We start from the raw sequence: 15,264 nt of genomic DNA on the forward strand, positions 1-15,264 counted from the left end.
TCTGTTTAATTCAATGCATCAGATATGCACGGAGCATGTATGCTAATCAAAGTACATAAAGTTACATTTACAAGTAATTTAATCTATCTCTAGCCAAATTCCTAACAAAGGTTATATCTTGAATGTCACAGCTCCAAAGGCCAAGCAAATTGTTAGTTAACATTCACTGGGAGCCACAATCATAAACAATTGCCTGTTTATCGTATTGTTCCATTTTACTTCTCTCTCACTTTCTTTCTGTAAGCCCTCTTTTCTTTTTCCCTTTTCAATTCCCCATGCCCCTCACCCCTGTAATCCCTCCCCAAAAATCCAAGTTCCAACAACAGCCCGCGATCGTGCAGTTCTTGGAAAACAACAGGAGCTAGTCCAGAAAGTATACTGAGGACCACAGAGAAACAGAAAGTGGGCTGCAGCTAACTTATTTGTTCATTGGTTAGGGCATATTAATGGCTGGGATATCTGTGGAAGAAAGTAATAAGTATGTTTTTTCTTGACACATCAATTCCTTCTTGTGGAAGTGTTGAAATATTCCTTGATGTAGTTCCAAGTATACAGGTCACACTACAATAACTTACCCATTATTGTGATGCAAGTTTTAATACTAACTAAATATTAGCAAGAGATAGTAGGAACTGCAGATGCTGGAGAATCCGAGACAACAAGGTGCAGGGCTGGATGAACACAGCAGGCCAAGCAGCATCATAGGAGCAGAGAGGCTGACGTTTCGGGCCTAGACCCTTCATCAGAAAAGGGGGAGGGGAAGGGGGTTTTGAAATAAATAGGGAGAGAGTGGGAGGCGGATAGAAGAGGGATAGAGGAGAGGATAGGTGGAGAGGAAACAAACAGGTCGAAGAGGCGGGGATGGGGCCAGGAAAGGTGAGTGTAGGTAGGGAGTTAGGAAGGGGATAGGTCAGTCCAGGGAGGACGGACAGGTCAAGGGGGCGGAATGAGGTTGGTCGGTAGGAGATGGAGGTGCGGCTTGAGGAGGGAGGAGGGGATAGGTGGGAGGAAGAACAGGTTAGGGAGGCAGGGACGAGCTGGACTGGTTTTGGGATGCGGTGGAGGGAGGGGAGATTTTGAAACTTGTGAAATCCACATTGATACCATTGGGCTGCAGGGTTCCCAAGCGGAATATGAGTTGCTGTTCCTGCAACCTTCGGGTGGCATTGTTGTGGCACTGCAGGAGGCCCAGGATGGACATGTCGTCTGAGGAATGGGAGGGGGAGTTGAAATGGTTCGCGACTGGGAGGTGCAGTTGTTTGTTGCGAACCGACGCGACTGGGAGGTGCAGTTGTTTGTTGCGAACCGACTAAATATTAGCAAGCCATTTTATCACCAGCGAATGATCATATAATCCAGGAGAAATCACTAGACAACAAACCTTTCCCAATGGAGAGACATTGAGCTAAATTCTCATACTTCCATTGTCACCGCACTGAGATAAACAAACTCAGCATAAACTAACAATGGAACATGCTAAGAGTTATACTGAAAACAAAATTAAGATCAGTCGTGTTCACAGTGTGATGCATTAAAGCCTTCTAGGAGTTACATACATAAATACAAAGGACTCTTCTATGTAGGCAAAATTTGTACATATGTTGATAACACAGTGTGGAGCTGGAGGACCACAGCAGGCCAGGCAGCATATGATGTGTACATACCATTTTCAAAAGAGGGGTATGGAGACAGCCAATCTCTGCTGCATCTACATGGAAAACCCTGACTAATCACAATCTATCTGCTTGATCTCAAAATTAAGATTGACAGTTAATTGTTCCTGCTGCATCTGCACACCAATGATGGCCTAATCAATCAGCACTCTCCTCTCATGCCATTTAAAGTGGTGTCCTTTTGTTCAAGTCTGTTTCTTGCATCCTAGTTCTGAGGAATACAAGATGAAAAGCTTCAACTTCTAGTGTTCACTTAGCATTGTTTAAGTTCTGAATGAGTATTCTGTTGCAATTCATTCCAGCCTCAAATCCCACTGAAATGCTACAATGCTGGCTTCATTGTAGTATTCAATGGTTTAATGGACCTAAGTTTGATTGAGTTAATCTGTTCAATGATCTGTATTCATTGTACTTTGATGCGTAAACCATAAAGAAGCAAAGTAACTGACATAATTCAGAATCATGGCTGAAAGCATATATGAAGAAATCATTTAAGCCCCAAAATATTTCAAAATATTACTAGTAAACCTGTTGATTTGGAAACTGCATGTCACTAAGATACATCAGATACCTAATGTAAGGTAGCAAGCCAGTAAATATGTAGCACTCCTATGTAAACTCATTTCACAGAAATTTGTATACCAGAAGACAGCTAAAAGTTATTCTTGTCAGTCTCAAGAGGTCAAAAAGAGGATGTTTCAACATTAATTTAGTAATATTTCAAATGAAACATGAACTTAAAGCCCTGCGCATTTCAAAGATGCTTTATTAAATTCTAAGACAAGTATAGAATTATAATTTCAGTTGCAATGCAAAACTGACACATTGTCTTACTTCCATGCTTGCCTCGTTAAAATAGAAATAATAAATTGTTTTCCAAATTCTTTCAGCATTGAGGCTCCTAGCTTTTAAAAAAGATAGCAGTAGAGAGAGCTGTAGAGAAACCTTCTCAGCGACAGGGTGATGGCCGTACTTCCTACCATCAGAGCCAAGAAAAACGCAACATTTCCTGCCAGCCTTTAACGAACAGGTCCATATTCATGTAGAGAGGAAAGTAAAGTGATTTCTTTTTTTCACGATGGAACTGAAGTATCGACACATTCGGGCACCTGTACTGAAATCTTCTGGTAACAACTGTTTTCTGTACTTCTTTTTTCTTTCTTAGTGTCCACTCTGAGAAGCAGTGACTGGTACTGGAGTTTCAGTTCCCCAAGCAGCAGCCCTTCCAGACTACTCCTACTAAGTGTCCATTCTTTACTGCGAGCCGAGACAGTGTTGACAGGTTACGGAAACATAGGGTGCATCATGAATGAGGTCAGTCTAATCTTTGCCTACTGTCCATACACGCACATTTTCAAGCAAAGAATCATCACGTTAAAGTGATCTTGTAAGATCTTCACTTCCCTAAATATATCTCATAGGCCATTTGCAGCATTTAAATTGTTCCACTCAGCTCAGATCAGAACAGAACAGAGATGAATTCTGGTCAATATTATTAAGGTACTTACACAATAACGAGGATGCAGCATGCAGGTTAATAAATAGATAATCACTATATTTTCTACATTACACTTACTCTCCTTCTCTGGTTTGCTCATCACCCCTCACCCTCCTACCTGCTTACCAACCCACACCCTGCTGTGGGGCATGCATATTGCTTTTCAGAAACAAAGGAATTTCAAAGTCTTTAACAATACTGTACTTGAACTGATCATTAGGGGCAACACAAGGCTGAGAAAGTGGAGAAACTTTCCATTTTTTTGTCTTTTCCTTCTCTGTCTCAGGTTTAACACCTGACTTCTACTGGACACCTAACAAAGACCTGCACCTCGCCACTTGATCAATTTCTTCAGTGTCGCTGGGTCAAAATCCTTGAACTCCTTCCCTAACACAATTCTAGGTGTACCTACACAAAAGGGACTGCAATGATTCAAGAAAGCAGCTCACCAGCACCTTCTCAAAAGTTACTAGAGATGGGCAATAAATGCTAGTCCAATCAATGATGCCCACTTCCCGTGAATGAATAAAAGAAAGTGAGAGTAGACAGGTCTTATTTTACCCTGTGACACCATGTTATCTGGGTGGCATTCCTTGAACTGCAATTGGGTAGCAGTTAACATGTCAGCGCTTGTAGCGCTGAGCCAAAACACCACGAGCATAGAAATTATAATTCTTTGCGCTAGATTAACTATTTTCAGCCAGTCAGTAGCTGAGATGTTACAATTGCACTTTGAGACCTGAACATAGAAGGAAGAAATTCACCAGAACTAAAATGTTGGATGTCTGATTAATGATTCCATTGGGAAAGTATGTATGCCAGCAGGTCAGATGGGAATAGGACTGGTCTTGGCTCTAGTGCTCCCATGAACTATTTTTTCTTTCCCTATGTTTAGTACAGACGCACTGAGGGCATCTCCAGAACAGCAACTGCATTCCATATCCGAGATCAGGGAACACAGCACAGATGAGGCTTTCCTGTGTGGGATGGCAGGTGTGGGGACCTGTAAAACTAGGTTCCATAGAAATATTGCCTGACCCACCACCTACCCACCCAGCCTGTCATTTTGTTAGTGACAGGAGAGGTGCCAGGAGGCCCACTCACCAGAATGCTAATGAGGCTCTTAAGTTCCCAATAAACAGCTACTGAAGAACCTCTTCCCATGGACATTGGGATTTTACCATGCCCTGTCTGCTAGGTGAAACGTGGCAGGCTTGTGGCTGGGTAAAATGAGTGGTTGCCTTCTTTTTGACCTCCAGTGCCTATCGGAAGGCATCCCTACTCTAGTTCTCACAGATTCACCAAACCCCTACCCCGGCTTCCCCACCTCCTTTGTCTGATGATCCTGTACTCCAGACCTCAAACGGGCTCTATCAATCTGGTCCCAGTAGGCCCTTAACTCATCTTTAAGACTGCTTCCATCTCTACACCATATCTCCCTCTGAAACTGTCTGCAGCCTCCAAGTGAGCACCACTCCCAATGAACAAGCACTGCCTGAATAAGAGAACTGTTTGACTCACCAGATGCTCTCAGATGTGCAACTTCCTCCCTGAATGTGATGAGATGGCTCACCACCACTACTAGGATACAATATGGCCACAGGATTGATACTTTGGACTTTCTCATCTTTATGTCACAATAATTATGACCTCTACCCACGGAGCATTCAAAGCAGCACTCCAGTCCTGCTCAGTCAACTTTTATAATTGAGTATATTTTTAGGCGGAGCTAGGATTAATGGTGCAGTTGGTATTATTCCTTTTGTAATTAGACCAGGAACAACAAAGAATAATGATCAACCACATTTCAGTTCCCCCTTCAAGACAGTGGAGTGACCCGTCGGCATGTTTACGTTGCCAGGGTGCTATCAAAAATAACTGCATGACAATCTCATCACAGCCGTCCAATATGTAGAGAAGGGAACTTGTTCCCCTAATGGCGTCCAAGTCCTGAACTTTGTAAGTCAGGAGAGTTATCATTTGAGGAAGCACAAAGTTTCAATCCCATTCCCACAAGGCAACAAAATTGGATTTCTGCCTCACTGGCCTTCTCAAAAGCCCTAAACTACAACATAGAAAGCTTAACAATGTTCTGACCCATTATACCATCCAGTATTCTTACAGAAGGAAAAGCATGTTTTAAATAAATGACTCATCCCAGCTGGGCCTCACAACTTACCCCAGCATCCAGTGTTATTACAATGAAACCATTTGTCCCTCCCTTGGCACACAACTGAGAAAACAGTGATTTGGTGAGAATTGATTTAAAACCTACAGTATTTTTACCAAACATTTTCCAGACACAAATCTCAAATCCAGCACAATAATAAAAAAGATGACATTGACAAATTTCCAGTGCTGGTCATTGTTAACTCATTCACTGTGCTCAAGGGTTCAGCTGGTGTTCTAACCGTACTGATTTCAATAACAGTGCCTGCATACACTTAACACAACTGAAAAAAAATTATACGAGCAAATTACTGCAGTTGCTGGAATTTGTACTGAAAAGATCAAATGCTGGAGATCACAATGGGTCAGGCAGCGTCCATGGATGGATCGACAGCATTGGGGACTGAAGTGTCAATCCCAGCCAGATTTACATATTACTGACATTGTTTGTTTTGATTGGTTTGTATTTAGTTTGTCCCTGGGTTCAAAGAATTATGAGTCAATTCTTCACTCTAGGATTAAAATTCATAGACCCAGAATTTCTTCAGAGCTGCTCCGGTGTACTTACATCAGGAGCAGCTTTGAAAAAACTATAGGACATAATTATCTGTCTCTCCACTGCAGTGTATTATTGGAAGTACCAGCCTTTCCATGAGATGCTATGTTAGCTGTGACTCATACATTCAGACCAAAGATTTTGTTCCACTATTTGAAGAAGACCAGGGAATTCTGACAGTCTCTGTATTCCCTCAACCAACAGCTGTGTTAAACTAGTTGTTCATTTGATTGGTGTTTGTGACATCTTCTTCAAATGCCTGCACTTTGAACATCACAATCACCAATTGTTAACCTCCTGACACCTCTGGGGTGCCATGATACTTTCAAAGTGAAGGCTGAGTGGGGGATGGCAGCAGAGCCAAAAACACACAGACCTCCAATGAACCACTGGTTAAAGACCTGAAAGAGCTTGTTAACAGGCTACGGAAGGCCAAAGCCATTTTCAAATCACAGATCCCAATCCCTACAGGTCTACAGCATGTCAGTCCACAGGTTTAGGGTGTCATTAAGTCATGTTTCGGCTGAAAATAAAAATTTCAGGAAAGAAAATGTTATTCTTGCAGGAAGGGTCTAGCACACTTTCATTAACCGTTTACTCACTTGTCCTGCGTTATAAGACTACTTGTCCTCTAAGTCCTGTCTCCTGCAAGCTGCTGGGTGGAGGGAAAGCCCACCTGCTTTTGAGGATTCTACCTCATTATCAATTCCTGTTCCCTGGCAGCACTCCATGCCCAATTTAGGGATCTGCATTTGAAGATAGTGTCCCATCTGAAACACATGTAATGCTGGGTCAAGATTGGAAATGATCTGAGCATCAAGTTTTAAGCGCAGAATGAATATCAAGCCTCTTGTGAGAAAATAGCTATTGTGTTTGCCTATGCAATAGACTTCAAAATCATTTTTGTCTTCTTTATGTAGGAACCCATCTCAAACTCTAGGCAAAATACAAAAGAAAGCTTGTGTCCTGATGTCTGATTCCTTGTCACTAGCTTCCAACCTTTTTCTTCCATATAACCTTTCTTGCTGTTGCAACAGTGATGAGAAAGCCATAGTTATCATCTTAAGAGGATATGATGTGATGTCGATTGAAGTACCAGTAAAACTGAATTATGAGACATACTAGTCAGAATCATCTTGCATACTTCAAAATGGAGAATCGGCAGGTTCATTTCCAAATATTACTATTTTCTTAACTGATTTCTTCCTCAAGTGCATGGATATTAAATACTGTTGGCTTACAATGGGGTAGACTGCTGTACCAATTCTCATTCTGATATTAGTAGAAGGGGCTGTTCTACAGTTTGTGAAGGAGGATCAACCATGAGTAAGTCTCAACAGAACAGGTTCTTGTCTTGGATAACAGGATGTAGTTTATTACATCTTTGTTGTGATATACAGGTTGCATAAACTTTTAGTCATATAGTCCATTACTAACTAAAGGGAAGTAAGGCATGTATGCTTCCATCAGGACCTGTCCCAGTTTCCAACTAACTCAAACTGCCTGATGCTGCATCTAGTGGATCTGTTATATATCAGAGTGGGTGGAGCTTTAGTTTAGCTCATAGATTAACCCTGTCATATTGATTAACTTATACAACACTTGTCATATGTTGTTTTAGAAACACTGTGATGGTCCCCTCGGCTTTTCCCTGCTTTTTTGTTCTAATCTTGTATAGATCTTCACTTAGATCTCTCAAATTATAAAAAAAAGTCTCCTGTTGCGACATGCAGCAATAAACATGTGGATTTGGAAAGTGTACAAGCAAATAAATAAAATAAATTCTTTTTCAATTCTCTTTGCTGGTGTATTTAACTTTTACCAAGCAGGAATAAGCTGAAGCCCTGGTAAAGGTCAAGGAATATGCTTTCAAACATAGTTATCTAAACACAACTAACATCACTGACACTTTAACTGCAGATGCAATTTGACTATAAAATTATAAGATAAATATTGGATATGGTACAACTGTACATGTTAGATTTGAACCATATTTTACTATATTTCTCAGCAACAAACAGTAATATGTCAATTTTAGTAATATCCCTGTGATCTGTTTTTTTTCCATTTCTGTAATCTCTGAAAGTGTTAACCTTTTATGACCACAGTTGAAGCATTATTCCTAAATGTAGGCTGATAACCAAAGGAAGGTACTTTTGTAGAAATGGTTCAATAAGTTTCAGCAAGCCAAAAAATATTTTACAAGCATACTGCAAGTTGGCCACTACATCTTAGTTGTTATTAATGAATGAGAAATTTAACTGTGTTGGTACAAAATCTGTTATACATCACTTAAACTCTGAACTTGAAACTGCAAATGACTATATGACGATGTTGGTGCTTCACAGAATGAACGATTTTACTACAGGGAAATTGAACATTTCTTCTTACATGATGAAGGTCATTGCATGCACTGCATAAAATGCTTTGCAATACCAATGGCAATTTGATAAGACGCTTTTGGGCTCAATTTGAACTCAGGTCGTAGAGGTGAAAAGCCATTGGTAATGTAGTGTTTTATTAACTTTGAATTCACACTTCTGGTTACAATATTTGCTGTATGAAAATCACTACCTGTTTTAAGTACATCAACAGTATTTTCACACTCTCTAAAGGACCATTAGAGACAACTTTGGTTATGTGACTTAGGGTGCTCATAATGTAATACCACTATATTTTTATAAAATGCTCATTAATTTTGTCACCAGTTTAAATTAAAGCGAAACCCCAGTGTAGTACTAAGGATTGATGTATGATCTTGGGAATAAGGTGCAAATTGAAGCTTATTTTCTTGTCCAGTTTTTATTGCAACATTATTTGAGGAAGAACAATGAATTCTTTCAGTGTCATAACCAATATTCATCCTTTAACTGATATCAGCAAAACAAACCATGGTTATTCCAGCCAATGCTATGTAATCTTGCTTTAGACAATAGCTATATTTGTCTGCATAACAACAAACTCTGACCTCTAAAAGTAATTCATACAAGACAACTTAACATACTAAAAGACTGAGTACTGCCATTATTAGTATTTTGCATACCGGTGCTAATGTGGTATAGGAAATGTTATTCTTAAGCTAGTGCCTATAATATTATGACCAATACAGCTGGATGACTTATTTACTTCTTTGTACTTTTCCAGTCAAAAGTTAAACCAGTGTCTTGTTTTCCTGTTCCCGCTTGGAGCAGAAGATTACATGTTAGTATTGTAGGAAGAACAGTGGAATGTTTCTGGTTTGCTAATGAACATTTATGCCTCAACCCATATCACAAAAACATATTATGTGGAAACTTAACTGCAATTTGTGAAACTTTATTATGCACAATTTGACTAATGTGTTTTTTTATATTCAACAGTGACCACAGTTCAAGTAATTCAGTTGCTGTGAAACGTGTTACAATGTCCTGAAGACATGAAAAGTACTATATAAATGCAAGTTATACCTGTTTTTCATTCTCTGTCCCTCTTCCATACAAGCAATAACATATTGACAGGGATCATTCCATTGCTACTAGGTGCATAACCTTGCCCAAATGGTATTTTCTCATGTGTAAATCCAGGCAAATAACAGGCCATTCAACCACAGGATGTACTGCTAGCAATCCTAATCTTATCATTAAACTTCCTCAAACTCGACAATGATGCTTCTCCAAATCAAGGGGCTAAAGCTAATGCCAGTGTCTTTACCACTCCCATAGCTGAGCTCAGTTAACATAGCATGGTCTAGGCACAGGATTGTCTTGGGCTAGATACCACAATTATTTTACCTAATTCAGTCTATGGATATGGCCGCGCAATATTTATTTATTTGTTTGTTTGCTATAAGTGTTGTGCAGTGTCACCACTCTATGCCACCACCTCAAAACACAGAAAATAAAGCAAAACATAGAATGTAAAGGCAGAAAAGTAAAAAAAAGCTGTTCAACTTTAGAGTCCTGCTTATAAAGTGCTCTGCCATGGGCCATGGGCCTGGTGGCCAGCATGAGTTCCCTTCGCCACACCACTGCCATTAGAATGAAAGTCACCACTCTGCCACCATCCTGCCTCCACCGATGTCATCGCCGCTATTATTTCTTGCTGGACCTCACCGATGCAAGCGCCACCAATACCACTGGATACCGCACTAGCCCAAACTCAACTCTGCCGCTTCCTCCCCAGATCTGTGCTAGATGCAGACACTGCTGGAAACATACGCTCGCCTCCGCCACAGCAGCCATGAAACAGCGCTGGGCCCACTCACTGCTGCCAATGCCTTCACTTACAGCACAGAAGGAGGCCATGTGACCCACCATGTCCACACCAGTTAACAAAGATCTGACTACACCAATCCTATATTCCAGCTTTTGGATCATAGCCCTGGAAGTTATGGCAATGCAAGTGAGTATCTAAACAATACTAAAAGTTACGAATGTTTCTGGCAGCCACTTTTTCAGGCGGTGAGTTCTGGACTCCCACCAACCGCTGGGTGAAAGCAATTCTTCTCAACTCTCCTTTTAGCCTCTGCCTCATACCTTAAATCTTTGCCTCCAGGTTATTGATCACCCTACTAATGGAGAAAGTGCCTTCCTAACAACCTACCTATATCACTCACAATCTTATACACCCCTATCACGTCCCCTCTCAACCTTTGCTATTCCAAGGAAAACAACTCCAGCCTCTCCAATCTCTCCTAATAGCTGAGTCCTTCCAGCCCAGCCAGCATCCTGGTAGATCTCCTCTGCACTCTCTCTAATGCAATCACATCCTTCCTCGAGACCAGAACTGTATGCAGTCCTTCAGTCTTAACTAGTCAGGTTTAACTAGTGTCTCATACCATTCCAGCAGAATGTCCTTGCTTTTGTATTCTATGCCTCAGCTAATATTAAAAAAAAAGTTAAGTAGAAATAGCTGAGATGTTCTGATGGACTCATTCCAAACTTGAAAGGGACAAAATCTATAAACAAACTGGATGGCTGGGCGTTTTCCCCATTTTTGAATCAGCCTAGTACAAAGATCTCACTCACTTACTGCCACACTTTGCTAAAATCCTGGTAGTAATACAATTCATTTTCTCCCCATTTGAAATTAAAGCACCAAGGTCTTGGAAATTGAAGTCTGGGGGCCCAGAAAGAAAGGTATAGAGATTAACAGGTCAAATGGAGATTTGAGTTCTTATGGATTTAAGAATTTCCATAAACTAACTACCTCACAATGACAATCTAGAGCAGAATTTGTGTGCAACAACACCCTTCATAAGAAACATCATGCGTAGACTCCCTTGTTCACATCTGAATAGAAGTTAGCTGCAACAAGTTTGAAACTGTGTATTTATGTCATCTGTATCTCTTTGATAAATTACAGCATTTTCTTTCTGAATTCCTTCATGCCCGAATCATTGCAAAAGTGAAGAAATCAATTCTATGTTCAAAATTGTGTGTAAAACTGATATTGCAATTTGGAAATAAATAGCGCTAAAGTCAAACAGGTTAAAATCAAATGAGTTAACACCACAGACTTGAAATGTTAACTATACTTTCCCTCCACAGATGCTGCCAGACCTGCTAAATATTTCCAATTTGTTTTCAATTTCAGATTTCAAGCATCATGATATTTTGCTTCTGTGAAATTAAAACTGGTGCCAACTGCATTGCAACCTGAATTCACTGTTTAAATTCTACCCTCTTTTGAGCAGACAAGGTCCAATGTCATCAGTACAATTCTATGGAACACCTCTGCCCCAAAAGGAAGGTGTCACTAATAAAAGACAGACACCTCAAGCAAACTAGAATATATACCAATGGTTTCAACCTTTAAAAAACAGTTCAGCAACTCCCACTAGCTTTGAAAGATTTTAAATGAACTGTTTGATCCTAGTTCTGAAGAGTCATACTGCACTCAGGACGTTGATCCTATTTCACTGTCCACAGATGCTGCCAGACCTGCTGGAGTTTCTCCAGCACTTCTTGTTTTTGTTTCAGATTTCCAACATCTGCAGTATTTTGCCTTTTTAAATGAACTGTTGAATTGCACTTGATAATCAGTTCAGCGTATACTAGAGTTTGAAATATTGATAGGTGGTTTGAGCAACCTTCCCTGTTAACATTTAGCACCCTGCATTGGTGAATAATGACTTACATCAAGCCCAGCAACAGATCCCACAAGTTGTTTGTCTGTTCACCGGGTGACAAAAATGAATACGAGAAAAACTTGCATTTATAAAGTGCCTTTATTATCCCTCAAACACCATAAAGTATTTTACACCCAATAAATGACTTATTTTGAAGTTACTATATATAGGCGAATGCAGTACTTAGTCCACAACAGGATCCCACAACAAGCAATGAGATTAATGACCAAGAAGTTTGTTACTTGTGGTGTTGGTTGAGCGATACTTGTAGGTCAGGATTAGAATAAATCTTTCACATTTCAATAAATAGTGGAATCAATTCAACTTTTACGTCCATCTGAATTAGCAGCAGGAGTGTCCTCCAAAAGGCAGAGCCTCCAAGAATATAGGACTGTACCAGGTTGTGTTCTTACGTCCTCTGGAGAAGATTAACCCATAAATTGCTAATACAAATGTAAGAGTGCAAACTGAAATTTAAGATTATGGTACAGTTTAAGATTGTGAACATAGTTGAAGAAGTGCTGCAATTTATGGGTAATAATGAAATATAGTTTCTGACAGACCTGCATAATAGCAAGTGGCCCTGACACTAATGGCAGGCCACTGTATGCTGAAGCATTCTCCACAAAAGGTTTCCAGTGATATTGCAAAGAATCTCTGAATACAGAACCTTACCAAAGTTTCTTCTTGACACCATATGGTAAAAATGTTTATCAGGTGTATCCTGAAGGTAATGAAGCAGAGAATGTGCAATAACAATTAACACAGGAAATCCCTCCATAAAAACGGAATGGCCCAGAGGATGTCTGTATGTGTTATTGGATCAAGTAAAATGGAGGAGTTTGGCAGAAATTCTGGGGCCATGGGCTTAAGAGAAACTCCATCAGAATGAGAATGAAGTTTGACAGAACTGCTGCACTATGCAAACCTTTGACAAAGTTATATACCGGAGATATCACACTCACAAAGACTCTGTATAGATCAGTCACATCAACAAAACCATCCATCAGACATCAGTGGGTTAATAATTGTGTTGTCTGTAAGTGGCTCAGTCACTCAAGTGGAGGCAACCAGCAAATTACCAGTGGTTTAGGTGTTTTAGCAATTTGCTAATTATCAATTGGTTAATCACAGCAACAAAGGTAGTCTGTAATTACTAATAGATTAATTATACTAAATACGGCCAATAAGACATGAACTTTTACAATTTGCTCTCTCTGGAAATCTGCAAAATTGTAATCCGATATTTTGAGTTGTAGGGATTGAATGAATTTAAAAGTGCAGTTAGAAACATTAAAAACAAAGTGTTCCCTCCATCTCAGTTACCAGTGATTGTTACTTATAAAAGAGAATATTTTCCTGATGGCTAGCAGTCTTTTTTGAATTTATAATTTACTATACTAATGTTATTTATACTATAAAGTACTTTCTATGAGAAAATCTAACAACAGGAAGAGAAAATTGTTCATAATGCTACAAACTCTGATTTCTATAGTAAAGCTAACATTTTAAAATGTGAGCTCTTTAAAGATTTACCTCTGCGGTTGGGAATTATCTTTTCAAACCAACCTTTTCTGTCTCTGATGTTTTAAACATTCGGCTTCCACTTTCTGCTTTTTGTTTCCTCTGGACTCCGTTATTCTGCAGGGGAGTCATGATGCTGAATCGATTCTTCAGTGCACATGTTTCTTGCTTCCCATGTCCAACAGGAGGAATGATTTGTGTACAGTATTTGCTTTTGCAATCTGCATAAATCCCCTGATAATGATCTGACTGGACTTGTTGTTTGATCTCAGATGAGAGTTACACAGTTTTTCTTTCCACTGAGCTCGGGAGTCCTATTCTGATCCATGGGCTGTTCCTCCTTACTGACTAAATAAGGTCATCCTCATCTAGCTGTGCCTCATTTTACTGTAACCCTTTAGTGAAAACTGTACAGCAATCTGCTTTACTAGTTCATATCCTAATTTTAAAAGGGATCCTTCTGACATGTGATTTTTTTTTAAACTTCCAATATTATTAGCTTAGCTTATGCACTTGAAATAATAAAATTAATATGACATTAATAACACACCAGTTAGTAAGTAATTCTGATATCAGTCCCAGAATATAAGCAAGTCACAGTGTTCACTTATCATTGTTAACTTTTTTAATCATTCAGTGACACCCAGGTTCAGTCCCCTGTCGATGCTGATCTCAGAACAGGTAGCAAAAGGAACGCATGAGCAACAATTCAAATAGATTCTGAGAAAGGGTCACTCGAACTGAAACATTAACTCCAATTTCTCTCCACAGATGCTGCCAGACCTGTTGAGTTTTTCCAGCAATTTCTGTTTTTGTTTCTGATTTGCAGTATCCACAATTCTTTTGATTTTTAACTCAAATAGGTTTTCCTCTCCTGATCACAATTTGATGAAATCTGCATGTATGAGGACATTGGGTGAGGTTATCATAAAGTTTGAATACATGGTTGATTAGCTGATTCTCTAGGATCGATTTCAATTTCACTTGCTTGATGGAAGCCGGGTAAGTGGGCAATTAAAATTAGTCAGATGCCTTAGCAGCAGGTGCCCACACTGGCCCTGCCAGTGGGAAAGTTACCTCCTCCCCCGAGGAGGCAGGAAAGGCATCCATCCAAAGTTAGTTGAGTCATTGGGTTTCTACGACTATGAAGACCAGGGCCCGATGACATCATTTGAACTTGTGGCAGAAGAGGTTTCCTCATGAAGGCAACAGGAGGATAAGAGTACAAAAAAAAATGACCTGAACAGAAACATTTCTGCTTATTTACATGAGGCTAAAAGGATTAGGAGTACTCATCCAGAAAACACAAGGAGGTTTTGAGGTCTGCCTTCACTTTTTCTCCTGTGAAAACTCATGAAATCTCCTCCACACGATTTACCTTCTTGATGGAGACCATTCCTTTTATGTCAACCTTCTGTAGACTGAAAGTCCACTCATGCCCATCAGCCAGCTGCCACTTCTGATCCATTTTGAGTGGGCACTGGTAAGCAGCATGCAAAACCCGAGAAGGGTTAATGCTGCCGAAGCATCATGTCTCACAGGTCAGGTCAGGGGAATAATCTATGCTTTACTTCTCGCCCAGTAGAATTAGGCTTCTGGTTAAAATTGTCTTCACTATCCAGCCTGATCTATGAAGAGTGGGTGCTTTAGCAAGGACAGAGGGCAGTTGGCCTTCTTTGGATCATTTTCTAATATTAATTAACGCATTGAGGAAAGTGGAAGAGGGGTGTGATCA

At 39.9% G+C, this 15,264-nt stretch overlaps 1 protein-coding gene across 3 annotated transcripts in view; it reads right to left on the reverse strand.

The window, feature by feature from the left end:
- Positions 1 to 13,848, reverse strand: part of arhgap20b (Rho GTPase activating protein 20b) — a 111,240-nt gene extending 97,392 nt beyond the window's left edge. For 2 of the 3 annotated variants that reach the window (XM_020531300.2, XM_048605492.1), the window contains exon 1: positions 13,575 to 13,848. In XM_020531300.2, coding sequence (XP_020386889.1) covers positions 13,575 to 13,661 — 87 coding nt within the window. In that variant the 5' untranslated portion in view covers positions 13,662 to 13,848. Of the gene's footprint in view, positions 1 to 13,541 lie in introns of all 3 variants that reach the window. The other variant, XM_048605490.1, reaches the window with a different exon arrangement.
- Positions 13,849 to 15,264: the final 1,416 nt, after the last annotated feature.

This window comes from Rhincodon typus, chromosome 14 (genome assembly GCF_021869965.1).
Source record: "Rhincodon typus isolate 14 chromosome 14, sRhiTyp1.1, whole genome shotgun sequence".
Lineage (NCBI taxonomy): Eukaryota > Metazoa > Chordata > Chondrichthyes > Orectolobiformes > Rhincodontidae > Rhincodon > Rhincodon typus.